The sequence below is a fragment of the Hyla sarda genome, chromosome 5 (assembly GCF_029499605.1).
Source record: "Hyla sarda isolate aHylSar1 chromosome 5, aHylSar1.hap1, whole genome shotgun sequence".
Lineage (NCBI taxonomy): Eukaryota > Metazoa > Chordata > Amphibia > Anura > Hylidae > Hyla > Hyla sarda.
In genome coordinates this window covers 174,831,407-174,851,552 of record NC_079193.1, presented here as the reverse complement: position 1 = coordinate 174,851,552, position 20,146 = coordinate 174,831,407, and the positions used below count along the sequence as shown (strand labels likewise).

The following is a 20,146-nucleotide window of genomic DNA, read 5'->3' as shown; positions in this document are numbered from 1 at the left end:
AAAAACTCTAAAACATAATCAGTCCCCGGAGCATGTTCCGGGTCTGATTACTGGCGATCACCGGGGCCGGAGCATTGTGACGTCATGGCCCCACACCCACACCATGGCCCCCTCAATGCAAGCCTATGGGAAGGAGCCTGACAGCTGTCACGTCCCTCCCATAGGCTTGCATTGAGGGGGCGGAGCGTGACGTCACACAGGGGTGGGGCCCTGACATCACAATGCTTCGGCCCCTGTGATCGCCAGTAATCAGACCCGGAGCAAACATGCTCCGGAGACTGATTATAACGGGGTGCTGCGTGCAAGAACACGGGGGGTCCCGCCCCACGATCAGGCATCTTATCCCCTATCCTTTGGATAGGGGATAAGATGTCTTAGCGCCGGAGTACCCCTTTAAGACTAATTTTGAGCTTTAGACTATTAACATTCGTAAAGCTTATGTTATATTATTAGCAGTCCTTTTTTATTTAGCCAGTATTATATTCAACTTCTTCAATTTAGTTTTTTGTAGCTTTACCAATTCCTTTTAGTGTTCGCCATTGCTCTCTATTTTCCATTTAGGTACTTTACATCTGCTATCAAATATTGTTCACACAAAACAAAAGTGCATTCTTCTATAGACATAAAAATGATGAGGCATTTCTCTTACAATTTGTCATCACCTCCAAACAGTGTCCTCAATATAAAAGGCTGTACAGTTAATGGGTCATTTAAACAGCTGGCCTGCTCTGCTAAAGAGAGCTCTGTCAGTCAGTCCGTCGGAACGGATGGGAGTTGAGCAGAGAAAAAATAAAGGGGGAGATTTATCAAAACCTGTCCAGAGGAAAAAAGTTGCCCAGTTGCCCATAGCAACCAATCAGATTGCTTCTTTCACTTTGCAGAGGCCTTGTTAAAAATGAAAGAAGAAATCTGATTGGTTGCTATGGGCAACTGGGCAACTTTTCCTCTGGACAGGTTTTTTTTTAAATCTCCCCCATAGTGCATACCCTGTAGTTTTTTTACACTCAACTCCGGTAACTACCGGACACCAGAGGGACCCTAAGCAAGTCAACAGGATGAGGCAGGACCTGGCAGTGTCAGTTGTACTCAAACCTGTTCACTGTCAGTTTGGTGCAAAAAAAAAAAATGCTGAATGGACCCCGAATGGATCGAAGCACAATGGCCATGTGAATCTAGCCTAAGTTTTGTGGATGGCACTGACACAGAAGCGGCAAAACCATGAAAAGTAAGTGCTGGCTGTAATATCCAGACAGCATTCTGCTGCAATGCAAAGCCCAAATACAGATTAAAATATATCTCAGCAGCATAAATCATTGGGATCTAACACCTTGACGGTCAGACAAAAGTAGGGGTCTTCCTTTGTCAATTATACCAGTACGACGCAATCCTGGAAGACAGATGGGTTGCCACGGCAGCCGAAAGCCTAAGCTTGTCATGGCTATATGCCTATTAAGTAGTGCCAAAGGCATGTGACAAGTTCCATTAAGAGGCCTTAAACACATCCCTGATAACTGTCCATGTAAAAGGGCCCTGTGAACATCATTTATGCAGCATTGAAAATGATCATTTGTCATAGTAACATAGTTCATGAGGTTGAATAAAAGACCAGAGTCCATCAAGTTCAACCTATATCCCTAATGAGTCCTAACTGAGTTGAGTTGATCCAGAGGAAGGCAAAAAGCCCTCATACTAGAGGTAAAAATTCCTTCCCGACTCCAAATATGGCAGTCAGAATAAATCCCTGGATCAACGTTCTGTCCCTATAAATCTAGTATAGGTAACTAGCGCTGTTATTACGCTCGAAGAATGCATCCAGACCCGTTTTGAACTCTTACTTTTACAGGGTTCAATTTGACCACCACCTCAGGCAGAAAATTCCACAGTCTCACTGCTCTTACAGTAAAGAACCCCCGTCTGTGCTGGTGTAGAAACCATCTTTCCTCTAAACGTAGAGGATGCCCCCTTGTTATAGATACAGTCCTGGGTATAAATAGATCATGGGAGAGATCTCTGTACTGCCCCCTGATATATTTATACATAGTTATTAGGTCCCCTCTAAGCCTTCTTTTTTCTAAACTAAATAACCCTAATTCTGATAATCTTTCTGGGTACTGTAGTCCTCCCATTCCCCATATTACTCTGGTTGCCAGTCTTTGAACCCTCTCCAGCTCCACTATATGTTTCTTGTACACTGGTGCACAGTACTGTACACAGTATTCTATGTGTGGTCTGACTAGTGATTTGTACAGTGGTAGAATTATTTCCTTGTCGTGGGCATCTATGTCCCTATTGATGCACCCCATGATTTTATTAGCCTTGGCAGCAGCTGCCTGACACTGGTCACTACAGCTAAATTTACTATTAACTAAGACTCCTAAGTCCTTTTCCATGTCAGTCATCCCAAGTGTTCTCCCATTTAATACATAATCCCAGCCCGGATTTTTCCTCCCCATGTGCATTTCCTTACATTTATCAGTGCTGAACCTCATTTGCCACTTCCCAGCCCAAACCTCCAACCTATCCAGATCCATTTGTAAAAGTGCACTGTCCTCTATTGTGTTTACAGCTTTACAGAGTTTAGTATCAGCTGCAAAGATTGCTACTTTACTATTCAACCCCTCTACAAGGTCATTAAAAAATATATTAAATAGAATAGGACCCAAGACTGACCCCTGTGGTACCCCACTAGTAACAGTCACCCAATCAGAATAAGTACAATTAATAACCACCCTCTGTTTCCTGTCACTGAGCCAGTTACTTACCCACTTACACACATTCTCCCCCAGCCCCATGCTTCTCATTTTATGCACAAACATTTTATGAGGCACCGTATTAAATGCTTTGGAAAAATCCAGATATACGACATCCAGTCCAGTCTGGAGCTCACCTGGTCCAGTCTGGAGCTCACCTCCTCATAAAAGCTGATCAGGTTAGTTTGACAGGACCGATCCCTCATAAAGCCATGCTGATATGGGGTCATACATTTATTTTTATTAAGATACTGCAAAATAGCATCTCTTAGAAAACCCTCAAACAATTTACATGCAACGGAGGTTAAATTTACAGGCCTATAATTCCCTGGGTCACCTTTTGTTCCCTTTTTAAATATTGGTACCACATTTGCTATGCGCCAGTCCAGGGGAACAGTCCCTGTTACTATAGAGTCCCGGAATATTAAAACAAAGGGGTCTGTCTATAACATTACTTAATTCCTTTAGGACACGGGGGTGAATGCCATCTGGACCTGGTGATTTGTCCGTTTTGATTTTTTGTAGGCGGCACTGTACTTCTTCCTGGGTTAGACAGGTGACCTGTACTGGGGAGTTTACTTTATCTCGCTGTATTTCACCTGGCATTTCATTTTCCTCGGTGAACACAGTAGAGAAGAATTTGTTTGATATATTAGCTTTTTCCTGATCCCCGTTTATAATTTCTTCCTCATAATTTTTTAAGGGGCCCACACTTTCATTTTTGACCTTTTTGCTATTTATATAGTTAAAGAACATTTTGGGGTTAGTTTTACTCTCTTTGGCAAGGAGTCTGTCTCTATTTTTGCGGCTTTTATCAGTTTTTTACATATTTTACATATTTCTCTTTATAGCTTTTTAATGCTTCTTCACTGCTGTCCTGTTTTAGTATTTGAAATGCTTTATTTATGTCCTTTATTGCCCCTTTAATGTTTTTATTCATCCATATTGGTTTTCTTTTATTTCTGACCCTTTTATTCCCATAAAGTATATATTTATTACAGTGATAATTTAAGATATCTTTAAAAGTCTCCCATTTAGTGTCAGTATTCATCTTTTTGAGGACAATATCACATTTTATATTAGTATGGGCTTCTCTGAGCTTATCAAACTTTGCCTTCCTAAAGTTCATTGTTTTTGTGGCCCCTCGAGAGATTCCCTTATTGAAGAACAAGTTATAATGTATTATATTATGATCACCATTTCCCAGGTGTCCTTTTACCTGCACATTAGTTACTCTGTCAGGTCTGTTGGTTAATATTAAGTCTAGTAGGGCGCCCCCTCTGGTCGGGCTCTGCACCATTTGGGACAGATAATTGTTTTTAGCTATAGTCAGAAACCTGTTTCCTTTATGAGATTCACAGGTCTCAGTCTCCCAGTTTATATCAGGATAGTTAAAGTCCCCCATTATTAATCACATCATTTTGATTTGCTGCCTTGTTTATTTGCCTCAGTAGTTGATCTTCTGCCTCTTCCATTATGTTTTGTGGCTTATAACAAACCTCTATCAGAATTTTTTTTATTTTTATCTCCATATATTTCTACCCATAATGCCTCCACATTATCGTCCCCCTCCCATATATCCTCCCGCAGTGTGGCCTTCAGACTTGATTACACATACAGACAAACTCATCCCCCTTTCCGTTTTGTCCGATCCTTCCTGAATAGATTATAACCCTGTATGTTGACCGCCCAGTCACAGCTATCATCCAACCAAGTCTCTGTTATACCCACTATGTCATAATTTTCCTCAGACATCAACCACTCCAGTTAATCAGTTTTATTGTTCAGGCTTCTGGCATTAGTCATCATGCAATTCAATGGTGTATGCTTTTTTCTTCCTATGAAGCCTATCCCTATTAACTATTCTAACCCCCCCCCTCCGCTCCGCCCCCAGGTACATTAATAAATCCCCCCTCTCTATCTACACTATCTTCCCCCTCTATGTTATAGGTTCCCTCCCCCCCCCCATCCCTAGTTTAAACACTCCTCCACCCTTCTAGCCATCTTCTCCCCGAGCACAGCTGCACCATCCTAATTGAGGTGCAGCCCGTCCCTACGGTAGAGCCAGTAACCGTCCAGTTCTCCATGAACCCAAACCCCTCCTTCCTACACCAGCTTCTGAGACACTTGTTTACCTCCCTGATCTCCCGCTGCCTCTCTGGTGTGGCTCGTGGTACAGGTAATATTTCAGAAAATATTACCTTGGAGGTCCTTGCCTTAAGCTTGCGGCCTAAGTCCCTGAAATCATTTTTTAAGACACTCCACCTACCTCTTCGTTTGTCATTGGTGCCAATATGTACTATGACTGCTGGGTCCTCTCCAGCCCCACCCAGCAACCTGTCAACCCGATCCGCGATGTGCCGAACTCGAGCGACCAGAAGACAACACACTGTTCGGCGATCCCGGTCTTTGTGATAGATTGCCCTGACTGTCCCCCTAATAATTGAGTCACCCACTACCAGTACCTGTCTAGCCTGCCCTGCACTCCTCCTTCCCTCCTTACTGGAGCAGAAACCCCCCTGGCGGTCAGAGGCAGTATCAGTACTGCTAGTTCTGAAATGGCATCCTCCTCATCCGCCAACAGGGCAAACTTGTTGGGGTGTGCCAGTTCAGGACTAGCCTCCCTGACACTTTTCCCTCTACCCAGTTTTCTAGTTGTAACCCAGCTAACTGCCTGACTGTTCTGAAACCTCTGACCCACTATCCTCCTCTACCCCAGAGAGTACTTGCTCAGTGAGCAGGAGACTCCTCTCCATGTTGTCAATGCTTCTCAGTGTTGCCAGTCGCTCCTCTAGATCCAGGATCTGGGCTTCCAGACAAACAAATAGCATACATCTCGCACTCTCTATCCCTCAAACTGCTGTTCAAGGATTGCATACATTGAACAGGATGTACACCGGACAACATTTTCCAACATGGAGGCCATACTAGTTATAGGGATTTAGTAGACCTTTTCGAGTTTAAGTCTATACAGTGTGTCAGGAGCACATCTCCCCATGGGAACAGTGGATGTGCCGATAACAAGGGAAGTGAACGGCTACAAGTTGTGGATGAAGCTACACTTGCTACAAAGTGAAAAGATAAGGAGAAAAAACATGATGAACATCTGCAGATTGAATAGTTAACGTTAAATAGCTCAAAGTTTGCTACAAAACGAGTTGCTAAATCATCTACACAATTGTACCTCCTCCTTGGATATTACATATAGTTACTAGGATCAGTATATTAAAATATTAAAAACAAAAAAAGACAACTAACCTGATATTTGGGGAAGTATGAGGGTGCCAATGCTGCTGGCTATGTTGAATATTTGGAAGGTACTGTTGCTAAAAGTAACAAGATACAGTTTTATGAGTAAATTAGAACAATATCCATGAACAAAGATTTTTTGCTGATATCCTTAAAACCACCATAAGATCACGAATGTTGGGCTGTGTTACTGTGCATTTTTATATATTTATTGAAGGCCAAATGAGATATTTTGGTAACTGCACAAAGACTGCAAGGTGCGTTTACAATCTGTTTAAAAAAAAAATTTTTTTTTTTTTTTTTACTTTAAATGGGCACTGTCACCAATTTTTTTTAGATGTTGTAGTGCTTATGTACTCTACAACATATCTCTAATATAGTTTCATTTTTTTTTTCTATTAAAATTTTTTTTTTTACATTTGAAAACTGGCCACTAAGGGTCTCCCTCCTAGTGGCTGGCTGCAGCCTGGCGTGACGTCATGCCTGAATTCGGTCCGATGCTGGCCCGGTAATCGGTCCTAATTCATTCAGCCTGCGCTCGCTCCCTTCCTGTCAGACAGGTGGGAGCGAGCGCAGTGAACGCAAGGGCTGCGCGCATTGGCTGCCTAGATTCGCGTGCAGCCCATCCCCGTCCCCAGCATGTAAAGTGCAGTGGAGACAGCGTGCACACACTAGTTATCAGTGCCAGGCTGAGGCTCCATTAGAACTGTACATGCCGTTTATGGGTTAAGTCTGATCTGAGGTCTTATTTTACTTTTCAAAAATATAAAATAATAAATACATTACAATACTTATAATTATAAATATATAAGTGAGGGCGGAAGTCGGCGCCCAGCAGGCGTCAGTGATGTCGCGCCTGCTGGGGAAGTCTGCTTTCGGGAGAGGACAACGCAATAACACAAGAAGAGCTGAAGAGGACAACTTTTATAAGTTATTAAAAAAATAATAATTAAAAGGCAGGGAGGGGGTTAGGGATAGATTACCAATAGGTAGGGACAGGAAAAAAAAAAAAAAAAAAAAAAAAGATGGTGGGAGCTACTCTTTAAAGAGGGTCTTTGCTTTTTATTCATCACCAGACATGTTTAAGGCTAGGTTCAAATCTGCATAGGAAGCTCTGTTCAGGGCCTCCTTTACATATTCAGTCTAAGTAACCATACAGAAAAACATAGCAAACAGTATTTTTTTTTTTAACTTTGTTACAATCTGGTGAAATGACAGACACCAGCCAGAAACCTAATGGACATCATTAATATAAGAGGGGTCTGCGAGGCTCCTTTGGTGTCTGTCTTGCAGCAGACCAGCCAGTTCAGTTTATCACTAGTGAATGGAATCTGCAATAGAGGCCCTGAATATACAGAATTCTAGATAACTTCCCAATTATCCCAATGCTTAGCCCAAGTAATTTACATAGGGTGTAAAACTGTACAGCTGCACCCATTTAATGACACACATTGTGACATTATATGAAGAATCAATACAAACACAGATCCTTCAACAACAAAAACTATTGATTAGATAACTAATTCAGTGATGGGTTCACATCTCAGCCATGGGGTACAGATAGTAAGACCATTTGGGGGGGGGGGGGGATCAGAAGAGAGCACAGGCTACAGCCATAACCTTTCTTTTACTTCTGTAGAAGTGCTGTGATAACAGTCAACACTGACTGACATCCAGGGCGGGTCTGCAGCAATTAATATCCAAATCCTTAAAGGGGTACTCCACTGGAAAACATTTTACTTTAAATCAACTGGTGCCAGAAAGATAAACAGATTTGTAAATTAATTCTATTTAAAAATCGCAATCCTTCCAGGACTTATAAGCTGCTGTATGCTCCACAGGAAGTTCTTTTATTTTTTAATTTCCTTTCTGTATGACCACAGAGCACTCTACTGACACCTCTGTCCATGTCAGGAACTGTTCATGTCAGGATAAGTTTGCTATGGGGATTTGCTCCTAATCTGGACAGTTCCTGACATGGACAGAGATGTCAGCAGAGAGCACTGTGGTCAGACAGAAAGGAAATTCAAACAGAAAAGAACTTCCTGTGGAGCATACCGCAGCTGATAAGTACTGGAAGGATTACACTTTTTAAATAGAAGTAATTTACACATCTGTATAACATTATGGCACCAGTTGATTTAAAGAAAAGTATTTTCCAGTGGAGTACCCCTTTAATAATGATTGGCTGCTGTCTGATAACAGCCATAACTATTGTATCACAGTCACATCTTAAAGCTATGTCCTAAACGTACAATAAAACACTTTGCTTCCTATCCGTGACATACAATAATGTAAGGGGTAACTACTCATTTACACCAGATAATAAATATTTATTTGAAGTGTGTTATATCAAAAACAAACTAAATTGAAACTTACCTGGTAGTTCTGAACTTCAGGAGTATTTCTAGTGCTTAAAGAAAAAAAAAAAAAAAACATAAGTTTTTCCTCCAATAAACTTTAAAATTATTGATAACATAAGTAATACATAACATTATCATAGTCACAGTCCCAAACGGAAAGAGCCCGGCACCGCTACTCCGCGATCCACTGATCTGCTATGCTCTTCTCCAATAAAAGACCTTCCCGGAGCTCACATCAAGACAGTACAAATATAACCCCCAAATAGACAGCAAAGAAATGGAGCACTCACCATGTCATTCGGGGTCATCATGCTTCTTTTATTTTATGTATCTTGGCAGCATACAAACACCTACCTTGTTTTGTCCGCTTTCCCTTGCATGCAGCCAAGCTACATGAAATAAAAGAAGCTTGATAACCCCGAATGACCTGGTGAGTGCTCCATTTCTTTGCTGCCTATTTGGGACTTATATTATCATAGTCACGTAGACACTTTATCCCATGACCTAGATGAAACTGTAAGGTCACTCAATCAATCTTACATTTGCAACCTTAGAGTAACCTGAAGAAATGTACCAAAAGTCCCATGCAAGTCTCTAGGACTTCTGTTCATCAACGGATAAAGTAGGATTTAACTGTCCGGCAGGCAGGTGGCAGGAATAGTTATGGCAGGGTGATGGGTTAGGGCAGGGAGAGGGGTCAGGGCAGAGAGAGGTAAGAGAGAATTTATTGTATGCCGAGAGAAAACATCAGTGAAGGGGCAACGAGAGGGCATGGGGGTTTCAGGAGACAGGGATATCTGGGTGGCATGTAGTATGCATGCCATCCAGCTTTCCCAAAGAGATCCAGTATGACTCCATAACAGACAGAATCTCTCCAGGAGACTGAGAAAGCTGGGTGGCAGGCAGTACACATTGCAGGACTCACAGTACTCCCTCTATATTGTGTCATTGCTGCTTTGCCTCAGACACAATTTAGGTAGAAAAACTACAGCTTGTTCTGCAAAAAAAAACAAGCCCTCACACAGCTCCATCAAGCAAAAATGGTCCTAGCAAAATCTTCGCTAAATATACAAAATGATGCTCCCTTCCTTCTGTGTATTCCCCAACAGCAACATATGATCACATATGGAGTATTGCTGTAATATTTTTAGGTTTTTATTATTCTGTGTTCTTTGTCAAAATGAGACCATCAAAACTATAACTACATAATGGGTCATACTTTGGCAATGGAGTCTCAAGATGAATAAAGACTTTGAAGAGGAGCGGGGAGAAAGGTGCCTCGCTGAGGTATTTAAAATCCAAATTGCTAACAAAGTTATTTAGAAAAATTACTATTGTGCACGGTTGTGCCAAAAAAAAGAAAATCAGACCTCCAGGCACTTACATTTTTGTGCTATTGTGGAGAGCTTCCGAGTAAAACACAGATTCAGACTGCCTCAAACATTTAATAGACCAAAAAAAAAAAAAAAAAAAGTTTTATTTACCTTCCAAGGGGTTGTCAAGAAAGCTGCATACTTTCCTTATAGCATGTTAAGCATTAAGAAAACCTTAATGCATAAATCATAAATTCTGACCAGATAATTGTGTTTTGTCTATGATATTACAAATGAAATCTAAAGAACCTTATAGACTAATCATCTGCATCAATTCTACCAGCAAAACAAGGAAGAGGACATAAGACAGATTTGTGACTGAGCAAAGACGACGTGAGATTCTCATACTTTATGCATCAAATGTAGTCAACCTGCAGCAGCTATTAAATAAGGACCCAGAAGTGCAGGAGCCCGAGTACTAAACTGTCTCTACTTCCCATCTGAAATTATCAACTGCCTAATAACCAATCATTCCTTTATTCCACGCTGTAAGACTGCGCCGTGATCTTTATATTCAGTGTTTGGCTGCTATGGAAACCATTCTCCTGGATCACATCCAGCCCTATACAAGATATTATGACCTGGTAAGGTTTTGCAATTAATTTAATAGAAATTGCTGCCTGTTTATTTTGGCCATAGTTTTCTCAAAAGGTTTTACAAAAAGCTTAGAAAGATGCTGCTCTTAGAATTAACTTGTGTACGGCAACTACCAATAACTAAATTATTGGAAAGAGGCCAACATGTTACTATCACCACGTAATCCCCCAAAAAGATGTTGTCTTTGTTTTCCCATGTCATCTCATGTCAAGGACTGTGGCAAGATGACACATTGTGCTATGCCTGGGTAATTCTGCTATACAGTATGTTAACTCTTGCAGCTATTCAGATACAAAGGAAACAAATACAGGTCTACAGTATGTACAATGGCATTTCATTGCTAAAACCCAATTTTATTCTGTGCAGAAAGCATTTTCCCTGTGTACGTGAAGAGACAACAAAGTAGCACCTTCTTCGTCTTAATATTTTACTTTAATGCCTACGAAGGGAACTATCTAGCAGACCACACAGATTTTAGACATGACATTACCATGTGGTCTTTAATACCCACAAGCTTACAAACGACCACAGTACTGTCATCATTGTACAAGCCAGCAGATTTCACTTTTATCAGCTATAAGACTGCACTAAAGCATCAAAAAATCCATCACTCACACTGTTAAACCAAAGCCCCCAGTAACCTAGTAAATACAGCGGACATATGGTTCTTTTAAATCCAATAGAGAAAAGTCACATCTGCTCTGGGTACAACAATTCCCAGAGAGCAATACATTTTTCTTCATTTTCCTTCAGTCTTATACTGTGCAACAATGAAAAGGTTTGACAAAATAATGCACAGAGATTTTTTTTTCTTTTACCTAGTCTATGCTACAGGGGCTGTAAATTAGTGTAGTTCATGATATAGTGTCTCTACCTGTGTTTTATGGGGCTCACAATTCTTATTTTTTCCAGCATACAAAATGACTGATGTCCCAGGTTGCAGTGCAGCTTGATGCATTACATCACTAGTCAGGTGATGACAGGGAGCCTGTCTGCTTTAATGAGTGGAGCAACCGCTGGGTGGGAAGGAGATCATTCCGCAGTGAATTTTAGTTTTGCAACTGCTGGAGGCACCCTGGTTAGAAAACATTGGTCTATTGATTACACAGCATAGCAAGGAAGGCAGCACACCTGTGCTTCAAAGGGTGGGGTGGCTGATATGTGGGAGGAAGAAAAGTGACCTCAGACTTCCAAACAATGTATTATGGGATTTGTAGTTTGACAGGGGGATCTCCAACAGGAAATAGGGAATATCAAAAAGATAGCCACAGCGTTATGTTGAACTCACAACATAGCCATTTAGCCCCAAAACAAGCACAGATCCTTCCTAAGCATGCCCATTACTGTCTGGCAGCAAGTACTAAAAACACCTTTTGGCGAATAACCCCTTTAAGGCTTTGGGAAGCACTGTGGTACTTAAAAAAAAAATCACATACCGTCAGCTTGATGTTCCAGTACAATAGCATATTAACACATGCAAGTGATCATAAAAAGCATGACAGTTTCTTGCAAATAAAAATCCTCCTTTTTGATAATTTTTAACAACCAGTTTAGATTACTTTAATATAGTTTGCTGCATCAGATACAGCATCTTAATATTTATAAAGGGTTGCCCACCCTGTACAGTTATATTAGAAAACATGTCATTAAAGGCTTCCCCCTACATAAAAACAGCTGTCTGTCATATAACTTCAGATTCAGAGTCGCATTTACTATGATTTGTCAAAATCCTCCCGGAAGCTACAGTCTTTAAACTCATTCGAATACACAAACCCATTAGACTGATTCACTTATAAAAAACATTTTCCTGTAAAACAGCTCTACACAGGACAAAAAATAAATAAAAATAATAATTTAATCATAAAGTACATTTCAATCAGGGACATAGCTATAGAGGTAGCAGTTGCATCGGGGCCTCGGTACCTAAGGGGTACCAAAACACATCTGCCCCATAAGAGACCAGTATTTTAAATGGCATATGCTACGAGCTTCACCTCTGATTTCAATACAAATTTTACTGCAATTCAGATAGTGGTGACAGATGCTCATATATGTATGTATACATACATAACATATAAACGTTATTTTTAAAAACAACTTTTTTATCACGAGCAAATTGATAAGTTACAATACATACGGAAACTTAGCTGCTACCTACCTAAGATGATGAGGCTTCATAGGGTTGCTAGCTAAAGACAAAAAAAAACCCATCTGTTAGTTGTCATATAGTTTAAAGTATTATTGTTGTAAAACAAAAAAATACATGTCAAAATACATTAATGTTTTATTCTTAGAAAAGATCACAATATGCAGAGGAGAAAAAGAAGCAATAAAAACTAAGGTGCCCATCCTTGTCAAAACTACTTAAAATTAGACAGTATAAAAAAAAAAAAAAATCTATAAAGAAAAGAAACGCATACACATAAAAAAAGCAGATACAGTGAAATGTCCAGCTATGATGTGTGCAGAGTATCCAACCTCATACACAAGTCTGGAATGTTCCGCTTCTTCAGAGATCTACTTAGGATGGACCATCAATGTGTAATCAGTGGTAGTTCCAGTCAACAGAAGAAAGTGATCATGGCACATCAGTACGTACGGTATCGGAACATTCCATTTCACTCGACTGATTGCTAGGGGGGTCCCAGGGTTTGGCATTTCTTTGATTAAACACTGATAACCTTAAGGATGAGATGTCAATGTTTTGTTTACTTCTCAGAAACCCATCTAGCAGGGCTGTAGCTACTTTATGTTTCTAATACCCTAAGATTAAGAAACCGTTTCTAAAACACCAAAAATGCTAAATCGTTTTACAAAGACTTATATCAGATCCATAGAAATATGAAAAAGAAAACCTTTATAGGTAGAATGTCTTCGTGATGGATATCGCTTGCTAGGTCTCCTTTCAAATGTGCTTGTTCTTCTTAATCTACCAGCATGGGTAGCCTGGTACTCTGTCCTCCCACTTAAAAAAAATATAGAACTTTTTATACACTTTAAAATAGTGGTAAATATGTAAGAAAATACAGTAACTACATCACTATAATAAAAATTTGATGCTATTAAAGTGTTGCTTTAGCTACTAAAATCTTTAGCCTGGTATCCCACACAGCATTTTTTTTTCCAAAACTGCCCCTGCAGTTTTAGACAAAAGTCAAAAGTGGATCCAGCAGGAAGAAGGAATATAACTCCTTGCTTTATATTTTTCATTCCTTTTGAATCCACTTCAATCCACTTGCTTAAAAATGGCATTGGGAAAAAAACTGCAATGTGTGACACCAGCCTTACACAAAGATTGTACCGCTGGTGCTTGCCTGCGAAGCAGGAAAGAGTTTTTTTCTTGTCTGTTCAGTGAGCCTGCTGCAACAGCACAACCCTAAGTGCAGCCTATGACAAATAGGCACAGGAGCATGCTAATATAAGTTACAAACATTTTTTTAATAGAGATGTCTTGATAAGATAAAGAAAAAAAGGGTATATTTAAAATACATTTATTTTTCTGTTATGTATGCTTTATAAAAATGTAAGACCAACACTTTAGGTAGACACACATCCAGACTAACCTAAAGAATTATCTTAATAGCATATTTAAAGTGAAATGTGAACAGTATAAAAATGGCAAAAAATACTTTCTGCTCTTTTCACACTGCAAATATATATATTTATATATATTGTGGCAGTGTGGCAAGGAAAGGGTGTATTTCCCTTGCTATCTCTGCAGAATGCTCCACCTGTGGCCTGATTAATGAGGTATCAGGAAGGGAAAGTGTGTTTAAAAGGAAAAGAAACAGAATAGTTGGGGCTCTCCCTGGGTAACAGCATGTCGCTGTAGGGGGAGACACACGGACCCTGTTGAGGAAACACACAGCGAACTGTGAGTGGTCCAAGAAGTGAAGAAGTGGTGTGAACTGTGAGTAACAGGTTGCAGGGGCACATGTTTTATGCTGGCTGAGGGTAGCTCACCAGATAGTAGTCAGGGCATGCTGATATGTGTAGTCAGTGACCAGACGGTCTAGGACTTTGGTTTGGTGAGTTATGTTTTGTTTTACCTGCAACCTGTCTAAATAAAGCTGGCAAGGTGCCAGGCTTGCATGAATAACGGTTGTCTGCGGGTTTATTGAGTGGAAAGGTGTCCCGTGGCAGTGTCCAGGACGATCCCGGAGCTATTCCCCAAGGAGGAATCCTTACAATATATACACACACACATATATACACAGTACAGACCATAAGTTCATACGTTTGGACACACCTCATTCAAAGAGTTTTCTTTATTTTCACTGCTATGAAAATTGTAGATTCACACTGAAGGCATCAAAACTATGAATTAACACATGTGGAATTATAGACATAACAAAAAAGTGTGAAACAACTAAAAATATGTCATATTCTAGGTTCTAGCCACCTTTTGCTTTGATTACTGCTTTGCACACTCTTGGCATTCTATTAATGAGCGTCAAGAGGTAGTCACCTGAAATGGTCTTCCAACAGTCTTGAAGGAGTTCCCAGAGATGCTTAGCACTTGTTGGCACTTTTGCCTTCATTGGGTTCAGGTCTGGTGACTGTGGAGGCCAGGTCATCTGGCGCAGCACCCCATCACTCTCCTTCTTGGTCAAATAGCCCTTACATAGCCTGGAGGTGTGTTTGGGGTCATTGTCCTGTTGAAAAATAAATGATGGTTCAAGTAAACTCAAACCGGATGGAATAGCATGCCGCTGCAAGATGCTGTGGGAGCCATGCTGGTTCAGTATGCCTTCAATTTTGAATAAATCCCCAACAGTGTCACCAGCAAAGCACCCCCACACCATCACACCTCCTCCTCCATGCTTCACAGTGGGAACCAGACATGTAGAGTCCATCCGTTCACCTTTTCTGCGCCGCACAAAGACACGGTGGTTGGAAGCAAAGATCTCAAATTTGGACTCATCAGACCAAGAGCAGATTTCCACTGGTCTAATGTCAATTCCTTCTATTCTTTAGCCCAAACAAGTCTCTTCTGCTTGTTGCCTGTCCTTAGCAGTGGTTTCCTAGCAGATATTCTACCATGAAGAACAAAAGGTGAGCAAAAAAGCATGGACCTCCAGCTGCTCCACTTGTAAAGATGAAAGGTGCATAAAACTTGACTTTTAATCCATTAGGTTAAAAACATCGTATATCCATTGACATGAGACACACAAAGAAGAAACAACCAATGCGTTTCGAGCCGAATCTGTCTCTTAGTCATGGCACAAAAATGTATGGGCATGTGCCCCTTATATAGTGTATAGCCTAAATGAGCCCAACAAAACCAGTCCACTCTGTATGCCTGCCCTGCTCTCCGCACCATATAGGACTTCTGTTCATCCAGTATCGCATAGTGGTGAGCTGAATTTGTTTTTTCACCCTTTTTTTTCTATTCTACCATGAAGGCCTGATTCACACAGTCTCCTCTTAACAGTTGTTCTAGAGATGTGTCTGCTGCTAGAACTCTGTTTGGCATTGACCTGGTCCCTAATCTGAGCTGCTGTTAACCTGCGATTTCTGAGGCTGGTGACTCGGATTAACTTATCCTCCGCAGCAGAGGTGACTCTTGGTCTTCCTTTCCTGGGGCGGTCCGCATGTGAGCTAGTTTCTTTGTAGCTCTTGATGGTTTTTGTGACTGCACTTGGGGACACTTTCCACCTAGAATATGACATGTTTTCAGTGGTTTCACACTTTTTTGTTATGTCTATAAATTCCACATGTGTTAATTCATAGTTTTGATGCCTTCAGTGTGAATCTACAATTTCCATAGTCATGAAAATAAAGAAAACTCTGTGAATGAGAAGGTGTGTCCAAAATTTTGGTCTGTACTGTATATTATACTGTATATATAATTTTTTTTTAATATAAATTACACAGTAATTCTCCAAAAAACAACAAGGCATCATACAGCCATCACAATAAATGTCTTGGCTGCTAAAACGCAGTTGGCAAAAAAACTAACAAAACAAAAAAAAATTCAAACTTGAAGGTAAATCATTTTAAATCTAGTCCTTAAGGGAAGGAAAATATTTTTAAAATTTGTTAAAACATTACATTTAAACAGGACGTCATTTTAAGAAAACAACATTACCTTTAAGAGTTTAAATTGTTACAGTTAAAAACACTTGGTGCACATCTCAAGGTGCACTATAAACACAAGATAAAAATCTTCATGTTATCAGAATTTATACTTGCTCTTTCACCAGTTTAACATTTACTTAAAATTTCCACAAATGGTAAATTTCAACTATACATACACAATATATTTACCTAAATCGGAACCTTGATCCCAATCTTATAAACTCAGACCGAGCTGGTTTTGTATTTGCTGGAGTTCTCAGCCTGAAAAATGCATGATGCTCCACTGCACACTTCCACAAATGTTTACATGCTTTGGAGTTATCCAAGCGGAAAACAAATGTATGCTCTTGTTCTCTACCCTACAATAAATAAAAAAAAAAAAAAAAGAAACTAAAGATCATGTGACATTATGCTAATAGCTTACACTTAATCCATAGAAACATTTTATAAAACCCACCTGCTCATCATCCTCCACAACTACAAGGGTTAACTTGCTTTTTCTAAAGTCCATTTTGGTGATTTTAGGCCTAACAAAAAGAAAGAAAAAAAAAAAACAGATAAAAAACATATACAAAAAATATAACATTAATTAGAAAAAATAATCTTAAAATCTTCACTGCCAGAAAATAATTTACCATGATTTCCACAGGCAGTAGGAGAAGAACTGAACTTTGTCAGTATGTAGCTATAAAATCAAGTGGCAACTTCCAGCCCAGTTTAGAGGATCGGCACACTCCCCCATTTTATTTTCTCAGGGAAAAAATCTAGAAGGAATTTCCTGGAAAAAAAAATGTGCTGCCGAATATTAAATGCTCATCTCGCCCCCTCCAATAGACATGAATGTCCACGGCTGCTCGAACCCGGTGTTCTGAGGATTTCAGAACGCCGCGGTGCCAGCCTGAAGATCGAAGGGGAACCAGAGGCCCGAAACCCCACGATCAGAAATCTGATTCTCTACCCTTTGGATAGGGGATAAAATGTCAAGGGTTGGAGTACCCCTTTAAACCAGCCAAAAATTATTACTAACTCTAGTTCAGAAAGCGGCTATTTCCCCTAAGTTCACTATAAATAAATGTTTATTTCAATAAGGAAAGAAATTCTTGCCTACAGGAACAAAGAATTAGGCAAACAGAACATGTCCAAGCCTGTCCCAATATCTGCCAGGATAGAGACCACCATAAGTATTAGACTGTCAGACAACACCAATATAAGAATCAGGTTTGCCTATTTATCTTATGTATAGCCAGCATGGTCTCACATATTATTTCAATAGAATGTGGTATACTATTAAATGATATTCAAAGCATGAAGTTAAGTTATGAGATAATTAAGCAAACAAGAGACTGCATTACCAGAAAAATAAGCCTATCTTGTTCGAACCTTCAAATATTAATATTCCTGTAGGGGTAAGTCCAAGTGCATAATCACAGCCATCTTTACCCTGAAATAGAAGAGTTATTGGAGTCAAGATAAATTATCACCATGACATACAAACTATTTTTTGAATTTCATGAGCGTGGACTGCCTGCTGGACAACACAACAGCAAGGAACACTGGACTTCCCAAATTGTAACAAATTGTAACAATACAGTAATTGAGGGGCTAATTTAGTAGCAATGAATGCATCACAGTCAATGTTCCTTTCTATTACTACATGGAAATGTTAAAAAGCTATGCGCGTCTTTGTACTTAGTTTTGCATTTAGGCAAATGAAGGAAAGATAAAACAACAATCTTCCATAAAAATGTACTAAATTGTCATTGTGGTGGCATCTAAATCCTTTAGAGGAATATGCTGCAGTTCCTGACATCAGCAACACTCTGCTCTTGACTTGGCTCCAACTGCCCCCTTAGTGTTAGGGATATTAGCAGATAGAGGAGAATAGAAATGTGGAAGCATCAAAGTCCTCAAGATAAAGCACCTTTCCTAGTATCAGTGTCTGTCAGTAAAAAAACGTAGATCCCTAAGGGGCTATTCACACGAACAGTGTCCTGCGCAGATTTGATGCGCAGGATTTGATGAACAGGATTTTTATGCAGCAGATTTTAATGTAAACTAAATAACTGAATACAGCTTCAAATCCTTCATTATATATGCGCAGGATACTGCATGTGTGAATAGACCCTGAACTTGGAATCAATCTGTACTAAGACATGAGAGGTAGGGAAAGCAATACACCCTGGATATATAGGGGGATATTTATCAAAGGATTTAGACTGGTTTTTCCTGTCTAAATTTGTCTCACAGAAAGTCGGTCTAAATATGTGCAACTTTTCTGCAACTTTTGCTTTAGAGGATTTTTAGAACATGATGCATTCTAGTCTATTTTAGTGCATTCTAGTTTATTTTAGACGGAAAAATGCATTGGTGCTGCATTTATCAAAAGCGACTTTTCAGTACGCCGAAATGTCATACCGTGCTGGAGCAGGTTTAAATACAGTCTAAAGCATAGATCCCGAAGCCTGTGAACAGAATTTATAAAGAGCTGTGCACCTTTTGATAAATTAGGCGCACAATAGACCAGCTTAACCCTCTGTAGTTTGGTCTATATTGATGCGGGACATAGACAGCTTTGATAAATATCCCCCATAGAGCTCAGATCCAACATGTATTACTGGGAGGGGACATGCTCAAAAAAACAGAAAAATCACAAAAAAACTAAACATTAACATAAAAAGGGACAGACTTTACTCCCTTTGAGGACAGCCAACAGATTAAAGAGGTTAAAAGAGACCCTCCCCAGCCCCCATACAGCTAACCAAACTAAATTACCAGTAAGAACTAATTGTCATTTTTTCCAGTCATCCTTCATGACAGCACAAAAGGAAAATATCAAACAATCGCACAGATTTTTCTACCAAAGGAGTGGTCTTTCACCAACAATTGATCAACCATAGTGTCTCATTAAAGTGTGGGAAGGTGACCATGTAGTGACTCTGTAAATCTATAAAATGGGAGCCCAGGAGAAGTCACTGCTCTGATGAAAAGAGCCTTTTAAATGAGGTATACTTGGAAATGTATGCCTTCATTAATGCCTCAACAATGAACAGAAAGGTTCACGCCTATATGCCAGGGGTCAAATAGTTTTAAATACCTTAAAACAGTTCTGCATACAGCAAGAGACTAAATTCACCTTTTGGCGTTTTGAGAAAATGAAGACAAGACAATATCCTAGGACATGTGAAATTCAGTAACACATTTGGGCAGAAAAGAAGAAGGGTCTTACTTAAGGAACATCTCTCAAGAGATGTTTAGATAAGGTTCTCTAAAACTGAGCCTGCAGCTCGCTAAGGCGCAAAAAGCTTGTATTCCAAAAGGGTTTCCTAAGAACAAAATCAAATAAAGGTTCAAATGGTGGAATAAAGACCTTTAGGGAGTAAATTTAAGTCCCAAAAGGGGCCAAATCATACACCTTAGGGGGAAGACTAGCAGTCATAAAGAAACTAAAAAATCCCCTTTGGTCAGAATCAAAGTACTAAGGCAGATGTGGTAACTTTTTTCCTACTATGCTGAATAGTGATGACGGCACTAGAAAGACTCCCATCACTTTAGAAGCCTGGCATCCAATTAAGACTAGGATCTGGATGAAATATAGACCCTTGGTGAAGAAAGTCTGTGGTCACTGGAAAGAGAGGACTTTTCATTCTCAGGATGTTAAGCAGACTGTACCAGCTCCTTTTTTGCTGCAGCTATGATTAGAAGGGTGGCTTTTGTGAGGATTTTCAGTAAGTTT

At 39.8% G+C, this 20,146-nt stretch overlaps 1 protein-coding gene across 1 annotated transcript in view; it reads right to left on the bottom strand.

Annotated features, from left to right (window-relative positions):
* Window positions 1-20,146, bottom strand: part of EPB41L4B (erythrocyte membrane protein band 4.1 like 4B) — a 182,625-nt gene that overhangs the window by 7,524 nt on the left and 154,955 nt on the right. The window contains exons 9-15 of the mRNA XM_056520799.1: window positions 17,766-17,854; window positions 16,871-16,940; window positions 16,603-16,772; window positions 13,188-13,297; window positions 12,491-12,521; window positions 8,379-8,412; window positions 6,009-6,076 (exon numbers count right to left, since the gene is read on the bottom strand). Of these exons, the coding sequence (XP_056376774.1) occupies window positions 6,009-6,076; window positions 8,379-8,412; window positions 12,491-12,521; window positions 13,188-13,297; window positions 16,603-16,772; window positions 16,871-16,940; window positions 17,766-17,854 (572 nt within the window). The remainder of the gene's footprint in view (window positions 1-6,008; window positions 6,077-8,378; window positions 8,413-12,490; window positions 12,522-13,187; window positions 13,298-16,602; window positions 16,773-16,870; window positions 16,941-17,765; window positions 17,855-20,146) is intronic.